At 43.7% G+C, this 16,644-nt stretch overlaps 1 protein-coding gene across 2 annotated transcripts in view; it reads left to right on the forward strand.

Annotated features, from left to right (window-relative positions):
- Positions 1-16,644, forward strand: part of RHBDD1 (rhomboid domain containing 1) — a 90,905-nt gene that overhangs the window by 48,213 nt on the left and 26,048 nt on the right. The window contains exons 5-6 of one of the 2 annotated variants that reach the window (XM_073674699.1): positions 1,605-1,658; positions 2,201-2,329. In XM_073674699.1, the coding sequence (XP_073530800.1) occupies positions 1,605-1,658; positions 2,201-2,329 (183 nt within the window). The remainder of the gene's footprint in view (positions 1-1,604; positions 1,659-2,200; positions 2,330-16,644) is intronic. The other variant, XM_073674700.1, reaches the window with a different exon arrangement.

Genomic DNA, 16,644 nt, shown 5'->3' on the forward strand with positions numbered 1-16,644 from the left:
GGTAAAAGTGAGTTGTCAAAAATGTCTCTTAATGATGAAAAGATTGGAGTGTTGGGTATACTGATTGATTCTCACAGTTTCTCCTTCCTGGCATCTCTGTTCCACTGTCACATCTCTGCTAATAGCTTCCCGATCATAAAGCAGAACACTACAGCAACCCCACTGCAGAGCTGTGACAGGGGAACCCTAACTTGTGATTGGTAGAGCTCACCCCTGTGCACCGATACTGGCTGTGCGTCCGTGTGCACACAGTGGCTGAGCTCTTTCCTCTAACTGGCTTTCTGTAGACGGCGCCTGCCGTAGTAGGGGCATCAGCGGAGAGGACACGGGAAGGAGAGCACGCCCAGTCACTGTGTGCACACGGCTAGCACAACTAGTATCTGTGCGCATGCACACACACAGGAGGCTGTGTTTGCTCTAGTAGTGAGCGCTGTCCATTACAAGCTAGGGCACTCCCCAAACCAAAATTGGGAAGGTATAAGGATATGTGCACAATTTTAGTATTTTGTTTGCAGAAATTTCTGCACCATTTCCGCATCTTTTGGCATGAAAACACAGCCTCAAAACGTTGCTTTTTTGGTGCGTTTTTGCCTGTGTTTTTTCAGTGCATTCAATGGATGAAAAATGCAGGCCATAATGCACAGAGAATTGATATGCTGCAGATTATTTTCTGCACCAAATCTGCAAGTCAAAAATACTCAACGTGTGCCTGACACTTCAGGTTTCTCATTCACTTTGCTAGCATCAGGTTTTGCTAGCAAATCTGCATGGCAAAAACACAGCAAATCTGCATTGTGTGCACACAGCCTAACAGTGCAACTAGCACATGGCAACAACATGGGTGCACGGAAACCTCCTCATTTGTATATGGATTAAAAGTTATTTCTACAAGCACTGTGCCAGTAACAGTTACAGTGCCGGTATGATTTTTAGAGGCGTGAAGTTCTCTATATCACTGTATAGTTAGTCTAAAAGGCATTTTAGGAGTGACAGACTCCCTTTTAATGGGGACTATTGAAATGCTAACAGTTCCCTTTAAAATACAGTACAGACCAAAAGTTTGAACACACCTTCTCATTTCAAGATTTTTCTGTATTTACATTTAAATGAGAAGGTGTGTCCAAACTTTTGGTCTGTACTGTATGTATAAAATCCAATGTTGATATGTTGGCCATTATAAATGAGCTTGGGGTGGGAGTAGTTTAAATGAAGAAGTGCAGTAGTGGTTGAAGGCTGGAGAAGTCATTATGTTAAATTTACATATTAACCCCTCCCCCCACCAGTGAGCTGTTTGCAGCTCCCACAGTGGCCAAATGTAAGCTGTACAGAGCCAGAACAACACAGCTCCAAACACGGTGTAATGTCCGTTCTGTGAAGTGCAATAGTAAAGAATGGCCATTACACAATCTACAGAGCTGTGATGTTCAGGCTCTGTATACTGTGTACACCCGGCCGTGCAGTAGCTACAAGCCACAAAGTGGGGTGTCCGGGTATCAGATCCCCACTAATCTGATACTGATTGCCTAACCTAAAAAGAGCCCATCAATATCTAATACCGGAAAACCCCTTTAATAGTTGTTATAATATATTTATTTTTCTTTTAGTATCTTTTTTAAGCAATGACCGTCCAGCCAGACAACAAAGCTACAACTATTCTGGTATGAAGTTTTATATTCTATAAAGTCATATTAATCAGGAGCAGCTTATACACACTTGATGGACAGCTTAGGCTGAGCACATATTTAAAGGGAATCTGTCACCAGATTATTGTTATCCCATTTATGAGGAGCATGATTTAAGGGCAGAGACCCTGATTCCAGTAATATGTCCCTTACTGGGCTGTTTGGTGTAGTTTTGATAAAATCAGAAAGTGTGGCAAAAACCTGTTGACAGATTCCCTCTAATGCTTTATTGAGCATATATCCATATGTTGTGTCCTGATTCAGTCCATTATTCACATTATCAGTAAAATACGTCCCATAAATATACAGATGACTTTTTTTTTTTTAGACCAGACTTGTTCTTCTTATTAAATATTTATAACTGGAAATTATGCATATTGCTGTCGTATGCTTTTAATCCTTTTTGCATATAAGACTGTAAGTGCTCTGGGTTATAGTGGCCAATTTACTAACAATATGATAGGCCTTAAAAGTAATGTAAAAGTATTAACACTAAACTGTGAACACTGTTCTAATAGGGTATGCTAGGTATTCAGAGTACCAGTTCCAGGGAAACAGTACTCCTGGGACCTATGATACATACACTGGAGGGCTTAATGAAGAAGAACAGCTGCAACAAGCCATAAGGGAGAGTCTTAATGACCCAGGTATGGATTTTATGACTTGGCTGATTTAAATTAGTTGGAAAAATACATGTTAAATAGTAAATGTGTTTCAAGATTAGGAGGCATGAACTTGTAATTGAAAGTACTTGGCAAGTGTCAGATGCAAGAGGATAATTACGTATCTGACCGCGTCCAGGCATAGACTAATGATGTCTTTATTTTATGAAGTATGATAGCTGTAGGTGACTTTGTTATCTGAAACACTAACTTCTGTACACTAGACTAATAATCCTTTGTGAGCATATTGAGAATGGTACAGTGGCGTACATAGAAATCATAGGGCCCCATAGCAGATGTCCTAATTGCCCCCCCCCCCAAAAAAAATGTGGCAGAGTCACAACCTTGCAACCCTTTACAAGCTAATTTTGTTCCTATTGAAGCCCCGTCAATGTTCCCATCCGCCAAGATACCCCTTTCATGACTCCCATAAAGTATGATGCCAACAAACATGCCCCCCAAGCACAGTAGGATACCCCCACAGGGAATTCCTCCTCAGTACCTTTAACACACACTGTATGATGTCTCTACCGGACCCTCTCTCCCATCAAAGTAACACACTTCCACAATGACCCCAACACAGTATGATGGCCTCCATAGTCCCCCGCACACAGTAGGGATGGTCCCCAACACAGTCTTCCCACAAAGTATGAGGCCCCCCCCCACAGCCTTCCACACACTATGATGACCCTGACAGTATAATGACCCGCCATACTGCTCCGGTCTCTGCAGAATTTGGTCTGCAGTTCTGAAGATGGTCATCGGCTACCTGTTTCATCATTACTTTCCAGGATGCAGATACAGTTGAAAATGTGATGCCGGGAGGGGAGGTCCTGGTGCTGGCACTGGGCTTCCCCTGACTCACGGGCCCCATAGCGGCTGTGTGATTTGCCACTATTAGTGGTATGCCACTGGAATGATAGTATACAGTACAGACCAAAAGTTTGGACACACCTTCTCATTTAAAGATTTTTCTGTATTTTCATGACTATGAAGATTGTACATTCACACTGAAGACATCAAAACTATGAATTAACACATGTGGAATTATATACTTAACAAAAAAGTGTGAAACAACTGAAAATATGTCTTATATTCTAGGTTCTTCAAAGTAGCCACCTTTTGCTTTGATTACTGCTTTGCACACTCTTGGCATTCTCTTGATGAGCTTCAAGAGGTAGTCACCGGAAATGATCTTCCAACAATCTTGAAGGAGTTCCCAGAGATGCTTAACACTTGTTGGCCCTTTTGCCTTCACTCTGTGGTCCAGCTCACCCCAAACCATCTCGATTGGGTTCAGGTCTGGTGACTGTGGAGGCCAGGTCATCTGGCGTAGCACCCCATCACTCTCCTTCTTGGTCAAATAGCCCTTACACAACTTGGAGGTGTGTTTGGGGTCATTGTCCTGTTGAAAAATAAATGATGGTCCAACTAAACGCAAACCGGATGGAATAGCATGCCACTGCAAGATGCTGTGGTAGCCATGCTGGTTCAGTATGCCTTCAATTTTGAATAAATCCCCAACAGTGTCACCAGCAAAGCACCCCCGCACCATCACACCTCCTTCTCCATGCTTCACGGTGGGAGCCAGGCATGTAGAGTCCATCCGTTCACCTTTTCTGCGTCGCAGAAAGACACAGTGGTTGGAACCAAAGATCTCAAATTTGGACTCATCAGACCAAAGCACAGATTTCCACTGGTCTAATGTCCATTCCTTTTGTTCTTTAGCCCAAACAAGTCTCTTCTGCTTGTTGCCTGTCCTTAGCAGTGGTTTCCTAGCAGCTATTTTACCATGAAGGCCTGCTACACAAAGTCTCCTCTTAACAGTTGTTGTAGAGATGTGTCTGCTGCTAGAACTCTGTGTGCCATTGACCTGGTCTCTAATCTGAGCTGCTGTTAACCTGCGATTTCTGAGGCTGGTGACTCGGATAAACTTATCCTCAGAAGCAGAGGTGACTCTTGGTCTTCCTTTTCTGGGGCGGTCCTCATGTGAGCCAGTTTCTTTGTAGCGCTTGATGGTTTTTGCAACTGCACTTGGGGACCCTTTCAAAGTTTGCCCAATTTTTCGCACTGACTGACCTTCATTTCTTAAAGTAATGATGGCCACTCGTTTTTCTTTACTTAGCTGCTTTTTTCTTGCCATAATACAAATTCTAACAGTCTATTCAGTAGGACTATCAGCTGTGTATCCACCTGACTTCTGCCCAACATAACTGATGGTCCCAACCCCATTTATAAGGCAAGAAATCCCACTTATTAAACCTGACAGGGCACACCTGTGAAGTGAAAACCATTTCCCATGACTACCTCTTGAAGCTCATCAAGAGTGTGCAAAGCAGTCAACAGAGCCAAAGGTGGCTACTTTGAAGAACCTAGAATATAAGACATATTTTCAGTTGTTTCACACTTTTTTGTTAAGTATATAATTCCACATGTGTTAATTCATAGTTTTGATGCCTTCAGTGTGAATGTACAATTTTCAAAGTCATGAAAATACAGAAAAATCTTTAAATGAGAAGGTGTGTCCAAACTTTTGGTCTGTACTGTATAATATACTGAATGTGTAATTAGAAAGATATTTGAACTTCCCATACTGGCACACCTGAAAAATTGTGGGGTCTTTGTAATACCTTAGACCATACGTGTCAAACTCCGGCCTGTGGGCCAAATGTGGCCCGCAGAGTGGTTATATTTGGCCGTGACACCAGAACCGCCACCACTATGTGGGGCCATTATTCTTTATGGAGGACTATGTGGGGCCTATTATTCTGTATGGAGGACTATGTGGGGCCCATTTTACTGTATACTGGTTGGCCAACAACTTTGTCCAAGTCTTTCATTTTGGCTCTTTGTGTGTTTGAGTTTGACTTCCCTACCTTAGACCAATGATGGTGAACCTTTTAGAGACTGAGTGCCCAAACTATAACTCAAAACCAATTTATTTATCGCAAATGCCAACACGGCAATTTAACCTGAATACTGAGGTTTTAGTTTAGGAAAAATAACTCATATCTTAACATCTTTTGTCTTAAAAAAAATAACACAATAAGAGAGCTTTCAATGATACAAACAACTTTTTATTGAAAGGTAAAAGTTTTCATTTGGCATTCTTTTCTTGGAGGTACTGTGTCATAGGTACTCTTCGGAAAGGGCTGTTAAGGGTACTCCAAAATGCACTATATACTGCCTCCTTGGGTCCAGCACAAGTTACTCTAGTGGTTTCCTTCTAGACAAGGAGCAATAATGTCTCATCCTTTGGCCACTTGACTACTGAGGCTTGTTACAGGGCATCAGCAGTAGCACATGTGTTGATGTTTTGTTCCAATCACCTGAGATTTTAGTGGTCAGATGACCAAAGAATGGGATGTCATTGCTTCCTGTCTTGCTAGAGACCACTAAAGCAGCTTGGGCTAGTCCAGGGGTGGAGAACCTTTTTTTCTGCCAAGAAGTGGATGGATATTTATCACATAATTCGGGAACCGTACTAAATTATCATCTTGAAAATGATCCTGGCATATTTGGTCAAATAATTAATTAGCTCACACCTAATGTGATGGCAACCAGGACAGCTTCTCTTATGTGCAGCTGTGATGTTAGGTGGAAGTGATGACGTTTTTCCAGATTTGAGTCAGTCTGGAGTGCAGTTGACTTTGTGATAAGATTTGTAAAGAATTCATAACAGTAAGTTGTTCCAAACACAGATGTATATTATACTACATGTCTCCTTACAGTGGGAAATTCACCACTGCTCATGTGGAATTAGTACATATACATGACTTAGGAGACACTAGGGCTGGTGCATATGTAGCGCCCCGAGGGTTCGGTTGCTACAGGGGTATTGCACCTCAACCAGAGGTGTGATATTCCACTCCCAGGTAAGGATAGAGTATGGACCAGGGCTCGGGTAGCTGCATACATCACACACACCCCATTTCCGGGGGACAGCTCAATGGTGCTCCCATTAGACAGTAATGCAGGCACGACAGAACATGTCCCTGGCTGGAGTGGGGAGGGGGGAGAGAACCCAGTGATGTAGGAGCAGAGGGGACGGTTTCTGGAGCATAGGAAGGAGCTCATTGGGTGCAGGTCACCTGGGCTCAGACACAGAGGCAGATAAAAGGTGGGAGCCATCTTTAGTCAGTGGTCAGTTGAGAGAAGTAGTTCAGCCAGAGAGGGCTGACAGGGAGCTGTGGCTCAGCCTGAGCTCAGCTCCACGAGGCAGGCCTGGGGAGAAGGCCGGAGCCTGAGAGGAGAAGAGAAGAAGGAGAAGGAAGGAAAGAGGAGAGACAGAGGAGTAGAAAGGCTCCAGAAACAAGAAGGCAGAAGGGACCCTAAGAGAGAGCAGATCGGACAGCAACCGTTGCAAACCCGCATTATATCGGGTGAAGGGTCAGGTCGTGGAAGGGTACCGGATTCCCAAGTTGGTGGAGGTAAATTATCCCTCAGCCAAAAACCGGAGGTCGTAATCATCTATTGGTGCGACCCCCTGCTACACCCGCTAGGAAGGCACCACATAGGGTCAGGGAAACTGGCGCCAAGTTTCACCAAGAGAAGGCCCGAGGGAGCTGGACAGAAGCGTGGTCACTGGTGGGGCACGAGAGGCCGGAGAAAGGATAGAAGGGGGTCCTGTGCCATACTCCTGAACTACCTGGGGGTTGATCGAGCCCCTCACCTGGTGGACGCAGCACGGCTTGGGCAGTCATTGCTGACAGAAGTGACTTGGAAACCAACTGTGAGTAGGCCTGAACTGCAGCATTGGACTCTGTGTTATTTATGCTGCGCCTGCACCACCACCCCCAGCATCCTCTTACACTGCCCTGAGGCTATACTCTTCCCGTGGGGAGTTATCCTATCCCTGTGCTGCACACTAACACCAGCCTCAGCGGTCTGCCTTGCAGCGGCGGTCATCCTTGACCGCAATCCACGGGTGGCGTAGTCGGACATTCATAGCTCTAAAAATAGACTGCCACAGCATTTGGTCTGACCACTCTGAGCCACGGGATCAGGTTGCCACTACTACCCCCAGCATCGCACAGAAGCCTGGTTCTGGGTGCCCCACGGCCCAGGGTGCGAGTCACATATACAGGTGCATCTCACTAAATAAGAATATCATCAAAAAGTTAATTTATTTCAGTTCTTCAATACAAAAAGTGAAACTCATATATTATATAGTCATTACAAACAGAGTGATCTATTTCAAGTGTTTATTTCTGTTAATGTTGATGATTATGGCTTACAGTCAATGGAAACACAAAAGTCATCTCAGTAAATTAGAATACTTTATAACAACAGTTTGAAAATTGTTTTTAAAATCTGAAATGTTGGCCTACAGGAATGTATGTTCAGTAAATGCATTCAATACTTGGTCGGGGCTCCCTTTGCATCAATTACTGCATCAATGCGGTGTGGCATGGAGGCGATCAGCCTGTGGCACTGCTGAGGTGTTATGGAAGCCCAGGTTGCTTTGATAGCAGCCTTCAGCTAGTCTGCATTGTTGGGTCTGGTGTCTCTCATCTTCCTCTTGACAATACCCCATAGATTCTCTATAATAGATTCTCTATGGGATTAAGGTCAGGCGAGTTTGCTGCTAATCAAGCACAATGATACTGTTGTTTTAAACCAGGTATTGGTACTTTTGGCAGTGTGGACAGGTGCCAAGTCCTGCTGGAGAATGAAATTTCCATCTCCAAAAAGCATGTCGGCTGAGGGAAGCATGAAGTGCTCTAAAATTTCCTGGTAAACGGCTGCGCTGACTTTGTTCTTCATAAAACACAGTGGACCTACACCAGTAGATGACATGGCTCCCCAATGGGCATTGGGAGCAGTGAATATTCATTTTCTTTAGTAGCCGGCACAGTGTAGCGGGCACAGTGCAGCAGGCGGCTGCTACCTCTTGTGCCCCGCTCATCCACCGCTGCAGCTCCCCCCACACCTCCCACCACCCACAACCATAGTATTCATATATATTCGGACTATAAGACACCCCCCCCCACACACACTTTCCTCCAAAATTTTCCGAAAAATACGGTACTTCACAGGAGACATATGGGGCTGGTGCATATGTGTGCTCGCAGTGCAAAAATAAATTAAAGGTCCGACAGATGCCAAGCCTGTACAAGATAGAATTGATTAAAGTGATTTTCTACATTTACTTTTCTATACCCTGTATGGCCATAGTAGAGGGCTGATAACTCCAAAGTGGTGACAGATTCCCTTTAACAATAGTAAGGAGATACTGGGAGTTGTGATCAGTCATCATCAGACTGCCGAGCATACAGAAACCACAGTTCTGATGAGAATTAATCAGTATCACAAATAAACATTGAGGTGCCTTATAGGTGATGTCATCTCTGATTGGAGTTGTTCTCTTTCTTTTCTTCATGTTGTCCAGACGTCATGCCATCATGACTTTTTTACATCCCCAGCTCGTCTCTGCAGACTTCCATCTTCTCCTGTAGCATATCCCAACACAATGCCCTTAAAAATAGCAGCATGATTATAATGCGCCTGAATAAAAATATCTGCCCTACACTAAGCGCCGAAATAAAGAATTGCCTCCCATGATATTCCCTGCACAAAATATGACCCACAAACTGTCCCTCTTATGTTACATGCCCTCCACACTGCCCTCTCTTTTCCATACTAGGCCCCCTCTTCACACTGTCCCCTCACAGTGTCCCCCCATACTGCCCAGTGTCTATAATATGCCCCCTTATCACACTCCCCCTCTGCGGCATACTGTCTCCTCCTGGCTATGCGTTTACTCTGTCCCCCCATGCTACTTTCCCTCTATACTGCTCCCCACACCACCCAGTCTGTATTCTGTTCCTCATCACACTCCCCCCCCCCCCCCCTACTGTCTACTTACACTATTCTCCTTCCACATTTCCACCTTCCTCATACTGTCTCCTCTCATATCCCCACTGCTAACAATACTGTCTCCTCACATATTTACCCCCTCGCTCTCTATACTGTCTTCTCATACATCCCCACCGCTCCCCATACTGTGTCCGCACCCATCCCCTCGCTTCCGATACTATGTCCGCATACAACCCCCTGCTCCCCATACTGTGTTCACAACCATCCCCTGGCTCCCCATACTATGTCTGCCCCCATACTCTCCCTCGCTCCCATACTATGTCCTCAAATTTCTCACACCACCCTCGCTCCCCATACTGCGTTCGCACCCATCTCCCCCATCTCATACTATTGCCTCATACATTCACCCCACTCCCAATACTGTGTCTGACCCATCTATTTCTCGCTCCCTAAACTGTGTTCTCAAATTTTTGCCCCCCTTCATTTTCCATTCTGTGTAAACATTCATGCTCCCCCGACTGTCCTCAAATCCCCCGCCCCTCTATTACAATAAATCTTCGTTGTGTCTTCAGCTCCACTGACCTGATTGCACTGCTTACATCGCCGTGACCCGGAAGTGCTGGCAGTCAGGATTTCAATAGAGAGAACTGCCGAATCCTAGAGAAGGTCATAGTGCTGGGGCAGCTCACAGAAAAGGACAAAAATTCAAAAAAACATCACAGAAAAAAACAGCCTTACCAACACCAGGTCATATTACCAAAACACAAGCAGGATGCGGCAGACCCCATGATAAAGGTGGGGGCCGCACAGGTCCAAAATACTGATGCGGCAGCCACCCCCTCCATGAATTGGCAGATATGTGAGTGGCTGTGTAGTATTAACAATGCACACAACTGCAGCTTATTAGTGCTGAGTGCCCACCGAGAGGGCTCAGAGTGCCACATCTGCACGTGTGCCGTAGGCTTGCCATCATTGCCTTAGACCTGGGGAGTAATTGCAACCCACAATATTAGACGTGTAAGTCGTGCTCTGTTCACTACATTTCACTTATACAAGTCCAGAGAACTTTTTTACCGAATGAGCTCAAGAAAAGGCTAAGTGGTTCTGTTATTCCACTTTGAGTTATCCAGTTTTATTATCTCTGCCCATTTATAGGCTCAACCTCATATGACCTAAAATCAACAATGGTGAACAATGCTGTATACAAGTCATTTATATGACAAGTCAGTAATCCTCTCACAACACAGCACTTCAGTAACTTTCCTGAACAATTAAATAATGTGAAGTCTTACTAAATGATATTAGGACAAAATCAGAATCGCACTGTGCTGAGACATTGTTATTATTGGCCAGGGCTCCATCATGATTTAATGCTCTCCCCAATGATCGCTTGCTTTTTCACCACCGCTGACCATGCCACACTGACTAATATGGGATTTTTTTTCTCCTTTGCACTGGATTTTGGCAACTCTCGTAACTTAAGAAAATAAAGGCCTTTTCTATGAATGCATGTTTTGTCTTAATTCCAATAACAACATTTTTCCACATCCAAGATGTGAAATGTTTGGGTTCTGCATTAAATGAATCTCTTTTTTTACCTTCATTAACACCCAGGAGAAATATTTTAATTCCTGGAAATATCAAACATGCCATTTATTAGTGCGGTGTTTTCATAACTGTGTTCCTGTCCTTCTCTTGTTTTCGTTAAAGTGCAGTCTCCCACTTAAAGGATTTTATAGTGTTAGGCATGAATCTGCTTTTTATTGGTAGAAGAACTTCACATTAGAGTGGCTTTTGTAATGAGTGCGGAGTGATTTCAGGGAAAAGAAGAATGATTAGGCTGAGTTCACACGATGCGTTTTTCATGCGTTTCCGCGGCGTTTTTGCAGTTGCGTAAACGCCGCGGAAACGCATGAAAAACGCATGGTAGAAGGGCAGCAATGTTCCCCAATGGAAATCCGCATGTGCTGTGCCCATGATGCGGATTTTTCCGCAGCGTAAACGCTGCGGTCAAAAATCCGCAGCATGTCAATTAATTTTGCGGAAACGCTGCTCTTTTGCCGCCATTGACTTGCATTAGACCGCATGGAATCCGCATCACTGTATATGTTGATGCGCTTTTCATGCGGTCTAATGTGCGGATGGTACCCGGGTGTGGAGGAGAGTCTCATCCAGACCCAGGTACCATTAAAAAAAAAAAGAATAAAATAAAAAATATATATATTCTCACCTTCTGACGGCCCGCGCTGCGTCCTGCCGGCTTCCCGCGCACTTCGCGGTTGAATGAAGGACCTTCGCTGACGTCAGAGTCATGTGACGGGTCACGTGACGCTGACGTCGGAAGGTCCTAAAGTCTTCACTGCCGGCAGCCGGGACCGAGCGAAGCAGGACACCGGGGGCCATCAGAGGGTAAAGTATATATTTATTTTTTATTTTTTGACATTCACACACTATATAAATCCATGCCGGTTGCTTGGATTTATATAGTGTGAAGTTGACAAGCACTTTCCAAGTGATGCTAAAATCGCTTGGGAAGCGCTTGTCAACCCGCATGCGTTGAAGACCGCTTCATTTCCGCATGTCCCTGGCAGGAAACCGTATGTACAATCCGCATGCGTTTTTTCCTGCCAGAGAGATGCAGAAACGCTCAGGAAAAAATCCTGAGCATTTCTGCATCGTGTGCACATACCCTTATTATCAACTCACAAAATATAGACTATAAAATGCACCCATACTCAGATGGGAGAGCAGAGGTAAAGACCCGTTACAGGCCCATTACGTCACTGCTCACTTTCTGGTAGTGGTGATAGGCAGCAGATTAAAGGGCAGGGCTGGACGTACGGTCTGTTGGATGGTGCACTGTAGAAGAGTCTCTACTTCTGCCCTACACACACTTATAAATTGCTTTCATATACAACATTAATTTCAAGGTTTTGCAGTGTGTTTTGTTTTGTTTTTTACCCATTTTTTTTCAAATTTGGTCAATATCGTAACATAACCACAAAAAGTCATATGTGAATACACTCCTAATATCAGATTTAGTGGAACTTGTGTTTTTATAAGATGGTTGTTCTCATTATGCTTAGTCTTCAAATTACCTAAGGAAAAATAGAGTTTATATCTACTCTGTTATAATTACCGTAAATACGTTGGAATATCTTTTTAGAACTTGGCAATGTGTGAAAAAATTGACAACTGGGTGTTACCGTTGCCCTTGTCAATGGATACATCAGCACTGAGTGCACAGCGTTAGAAATGCCCCTTAGGCCTTGTTCAAATGTTCAGTATTTGGTCAGTGTGTTACATCAGTATTTGTAAGCTAAAACGTGGGCGACAAATACAGGAGTGGAGACTTGTTTCTATTATACTTTTCCTCTGATTGTTCCACTCCTGGTTTTGGCTTAGAAATACTGATGTAAATACTGACTAAATACTGAACTTGTGAACATGGCCTAATGCATAGTTTCACTCCAGCCACTACTTTGTGGCTCTTATTTGCTTATAGATGTTTGAACTGCACATCAAATATCATTGACCAAAAGGTTTCTTGTTCTAAAAAAAAGTTTCAAATTTTGTCACAAAACATTAAAAAAAAATATGCTATTTTATACCGATTTTGCCACTTTCAAAGAGTCGCTATGAACTGGGCATAGTTTGTTATGCAAATAACTTGAGGCTTAAAGCAGATTTATGAATTAAGGTTTACAAAATCAATTGCAAAATCAGTCCACCAAACATTATCATCAGTTTATCATACATATTGCAACACTTCGATACATCTGGGAGGAGTGTTTTCTTCCTCCCTGTGTTTGCATAGGTTTCCTCCAGGTATTCCAGTTTCCTGCCACACTCCAAAGACATACTGATAGGAAATTTAGATTGTGAGCCCCATGGGGACACTGATGGTGATATCTGTACTACGCTGGGGAATATGATGGTGCTATATACTGTAGGGAATTGACTTTTTGGCAATCGGCAGCGTTCACAAAGGCATGCAGTTTCTTGTGCAAACAGGAAGGTTTGAGTCCATAAACTTCAAACCCAAAGTAAAACAGTCTTTTCTCCAGCAAAAAGTTATAATATAACAATAGACAGTCCCATAGAAGGCACAGGCTCACCCGTTTAAATCTGAGTCCTGCTCTTCCATCCTTTGGCAGAGACTGAGCAACATATACCAGGTTTTTTTACCGTCACTCTCAGACACAAGTATCAGATATTCCCAGTCACGTCAGACACTTATGAGGAGCTTTGCTGCCCTTTTAATATTAGCTGCACGTGGATTGTATGGTGGTAATGACTAGTCCCGCCCATCTCTTCTAGTCTTTCCTAAAAGCCTGAACCCATACTGGACCTATTAACCCTCTCAGCACCTATCAGTGCTGGAGCCTGCTTACCAGGTTTAATATCCCCGAGGCTTGCCATCTTGGTGATACACACCTCCCATTTAGGATTCTGCCAACTGCTTGCCTACAAATACGTAAGGAAATAAATAAGGGTCATATGATGGCAACACTGCCAAAGGCTAATAGGGTTTTACTCATCTTCAAAGATTCATATTGTTGGATTGTGCTAGTAAAATCCTTCAATATCCATTGGTTATTAACATGTTCAGCCATTTTTTTTTAAATGGTAACATTTTTGTTTTGTATACAGCTTGCTGCATAGGAGACCGACCACCACTTGTAAGCACTGCACTGAAGCCTGCCGGGATTAGGCAATGAATGTGTTTCAGGTATCCCAGACAGCTTAAAAGCCACGCTAATGGAGAAAAGTGCTCAATAGAAAAGCACTTGTAATTACTGCATGTTTGGCCACCGCTGCTACACTGCAGTGGTGGTCTGTCACCTGTCACCGAGCTGAATACAAAAGAACGGCTAAAACTGTTATCACACAGTAAATTGCAAATGTGTTTTTTTTTTTTTAACCAGCACCATCCAACATTATCCACCTATGACAATAGTAAGAAATTCTTAAAGAGGCTGGACCAACTAATTATGTGGCATATATATGATTTTGTCAATTTGTGAAAAATTTCACTAAAATGATGTATTACATACAGGGGAACCATATCTAAGTAATGTAAGTAATGAGCGCTCATGTCCAGTGTAGTTTATAAATGCTGGCCCAGTGTTCCTGTGTCTAGTGTGTTGCTTATCGCTTACTTGATTTTAAAGTAAATCTGTCTGGGTAATTTGCCAACATCCCAGATGGATAGCTTTATCAGTGTGTCAAGAGGCACAGCTTGTAATGCATGAATATGGTTTATGTATTGTGTGCCAAGACGCAAACAAGACATTCCCCTAAGTATAAAATAAACATATTCTATAGAAATGCTTCAAGACACATGGTGAATGCTGATAAAACAGCCGTATACCTCAACCTCAAAGTACTAATTGTGGCACATCTGTACAATTCTGTTAGTCCAGAATGGTGTTTGCCAACCCATGTGGGCACTTTATTAAAAGTAACACTAGTTTTTTTTATTTCTCATCATGAAAAAAGTGTTAAACACAGTCAGACAAATAACCCCATAGTTATATCTATATCCACAGGTTATTTTTTGATTGTAGAAAATCTAGTAAACATGATGTGGATATTCAACCCTTGGAGAACCAACGCAAATATTTTAAAGGGGTTTGTCCAGGCAGAAAATATTTATGATCTATCCATAGGATAGATTATCAATATGGGATTAGTGGGGGTCTGATACACCGCACTCCCATCTATTCCCTGAAAACAGCTCTGGAGCTGTTCTGAATAGAAGCTGTTCTGTAGTAACTGGCAGCAGCTGCTACACATTAAATGGAGCTGCACTGAGCAACTCCGTGCAACATGTCTACATGGCGGGTGTGACGACACAGCATTTATTCTTAATTATGCCAGACATATTGTTCAGTAGATCAAGGGACATGGGCTATTGTTCATAAAAGCCTGTATGTTGACACTTGCATGTTAATCTGTGGAATGCCTGCTGATTGCTTCATCCCCCTGCAGTTTAGTAGTCTACACACCTTAAGGCTGTGTGCCCACGATGCGTTTTTAATGCGTTTCTGCAGCGTTTTTGCAGCTGCGGAAACACATTAAAAATGCATGGTAGAAGGCCTGCCATGTTCCCCAATGATAATCCGCATGTGCTGTGCACATGCTGCGGAAATTTCCGCTGCGGATTATCATTGCGGAAAAAACGCAGCACTACCAATTATTTTACGGAAGCGCTGCGTCTTCGCCGCCATTGACTTGCATTGGAACGCATGGATTACGCATCACTGTATATGTAGATGCGTAATCCAAGCGTTCTAATGTGTGGATGGTACCCGGGTGTGGAGGAGAGGAGAGTCTCATCCACACCCAGGTACCATTAAAAAAAGAATAAAATAAAAAATAAATGTATATTTACCTTCCGGCAGCCCACGCTGCGCTCCTACTTGCTTCCCAGTGGATTGAAGGACCTGCGCTGACGTCAGAGTCATGTGACGGGTCACGCGACGCTGACGTCGGCAGGTCTTTCAATCCACCGCTGTCGGCAAGGGAGAACGGAGTGTAAAGCAGGACACCGGGGGGCCATCGGAGGGTAAGTATATATTTATTTTTTTATTTTTACCACTCTCTCGGGTCACAGTATATAAATCCATGCCGTTTGCATGGATTTATATAGTGTGACCTAGTTGTCACAAGCACTTTCCAAGTGATGCTAATCGCTTGGAAAGCGCTTGTCAATCCGCACGCGGAAATGTCAGTAAATAACGCTCCATTTCCACATGTCCCTGACAGGAAAACGCATGTACAATCCGCATGCGTTTTTTTCTGCCAGGGAGATGCAGAAACGCTCAGGAAAAAATCCTGAGCATTTCTGCATCGTGGGCACATAGCCTGAAGGACAAAAATATAGGTTAATTGAACAATCGAATAATGAGGGATTACCTCTCCCCACCTTTCCCCAATCCTGTGGGAGAATGCTCTGAATGAGAGCTGTGAAATATAAAAAGGGGGCTTCCTCTATCTACAGAGAGACGCTACAGGATCAGCTCAAGGGACCATGGTTCCAGCTGGTAGAATACAGATCTGCTCCCCTGCCCATCATTGAACTCACAAAGACATATGGAGAACCCTGGTTGGGACTGTACTATATGTTTTTGCCGGCTGGAGCTGGATATATGTTCTACAGTCTTGGTATCTATCATCTGGAAGAGCATGGGCTGTGACTGGAGACTATACTGGCGGAATAAACTGTGGGACAACCAGAAGTTGTGAGACGACAACCAAAAGTTTGAAGACAGTGGGCATCGCCTGGTATTGGGGCAGTGGAACTACTGGCCTCGGGTTGGAATCTTGTGGACTGGGGGCATTGCATTGTGGCCATATACCCGGAATTGCTGTAAGACCATGGACATGAGGAATAAAAATAGTTTCATTGTTAACCTGCCTAGGTGATTATTACAAACCACAAGCTCAGATCTTCACAGCGGGTGTGCAGACTCCCA

This window comes from Phyllobates terribilis, unplaced genomic scaffold (genome assembly GCF_046119375.1).
Source record: "Phyllobates terribilis strain yellow unplaced genomic scaffold, ASM4611937v1 Scaffold_3__8_contigs__length_932513732, whole genome shotgun sequence".
Lineage (NCBI taxonomy): Eukaryota > Metazoa > Chordata > Amphibia > Anura > Dendrobatidae > Phyllobates > Phyllobates terribilis.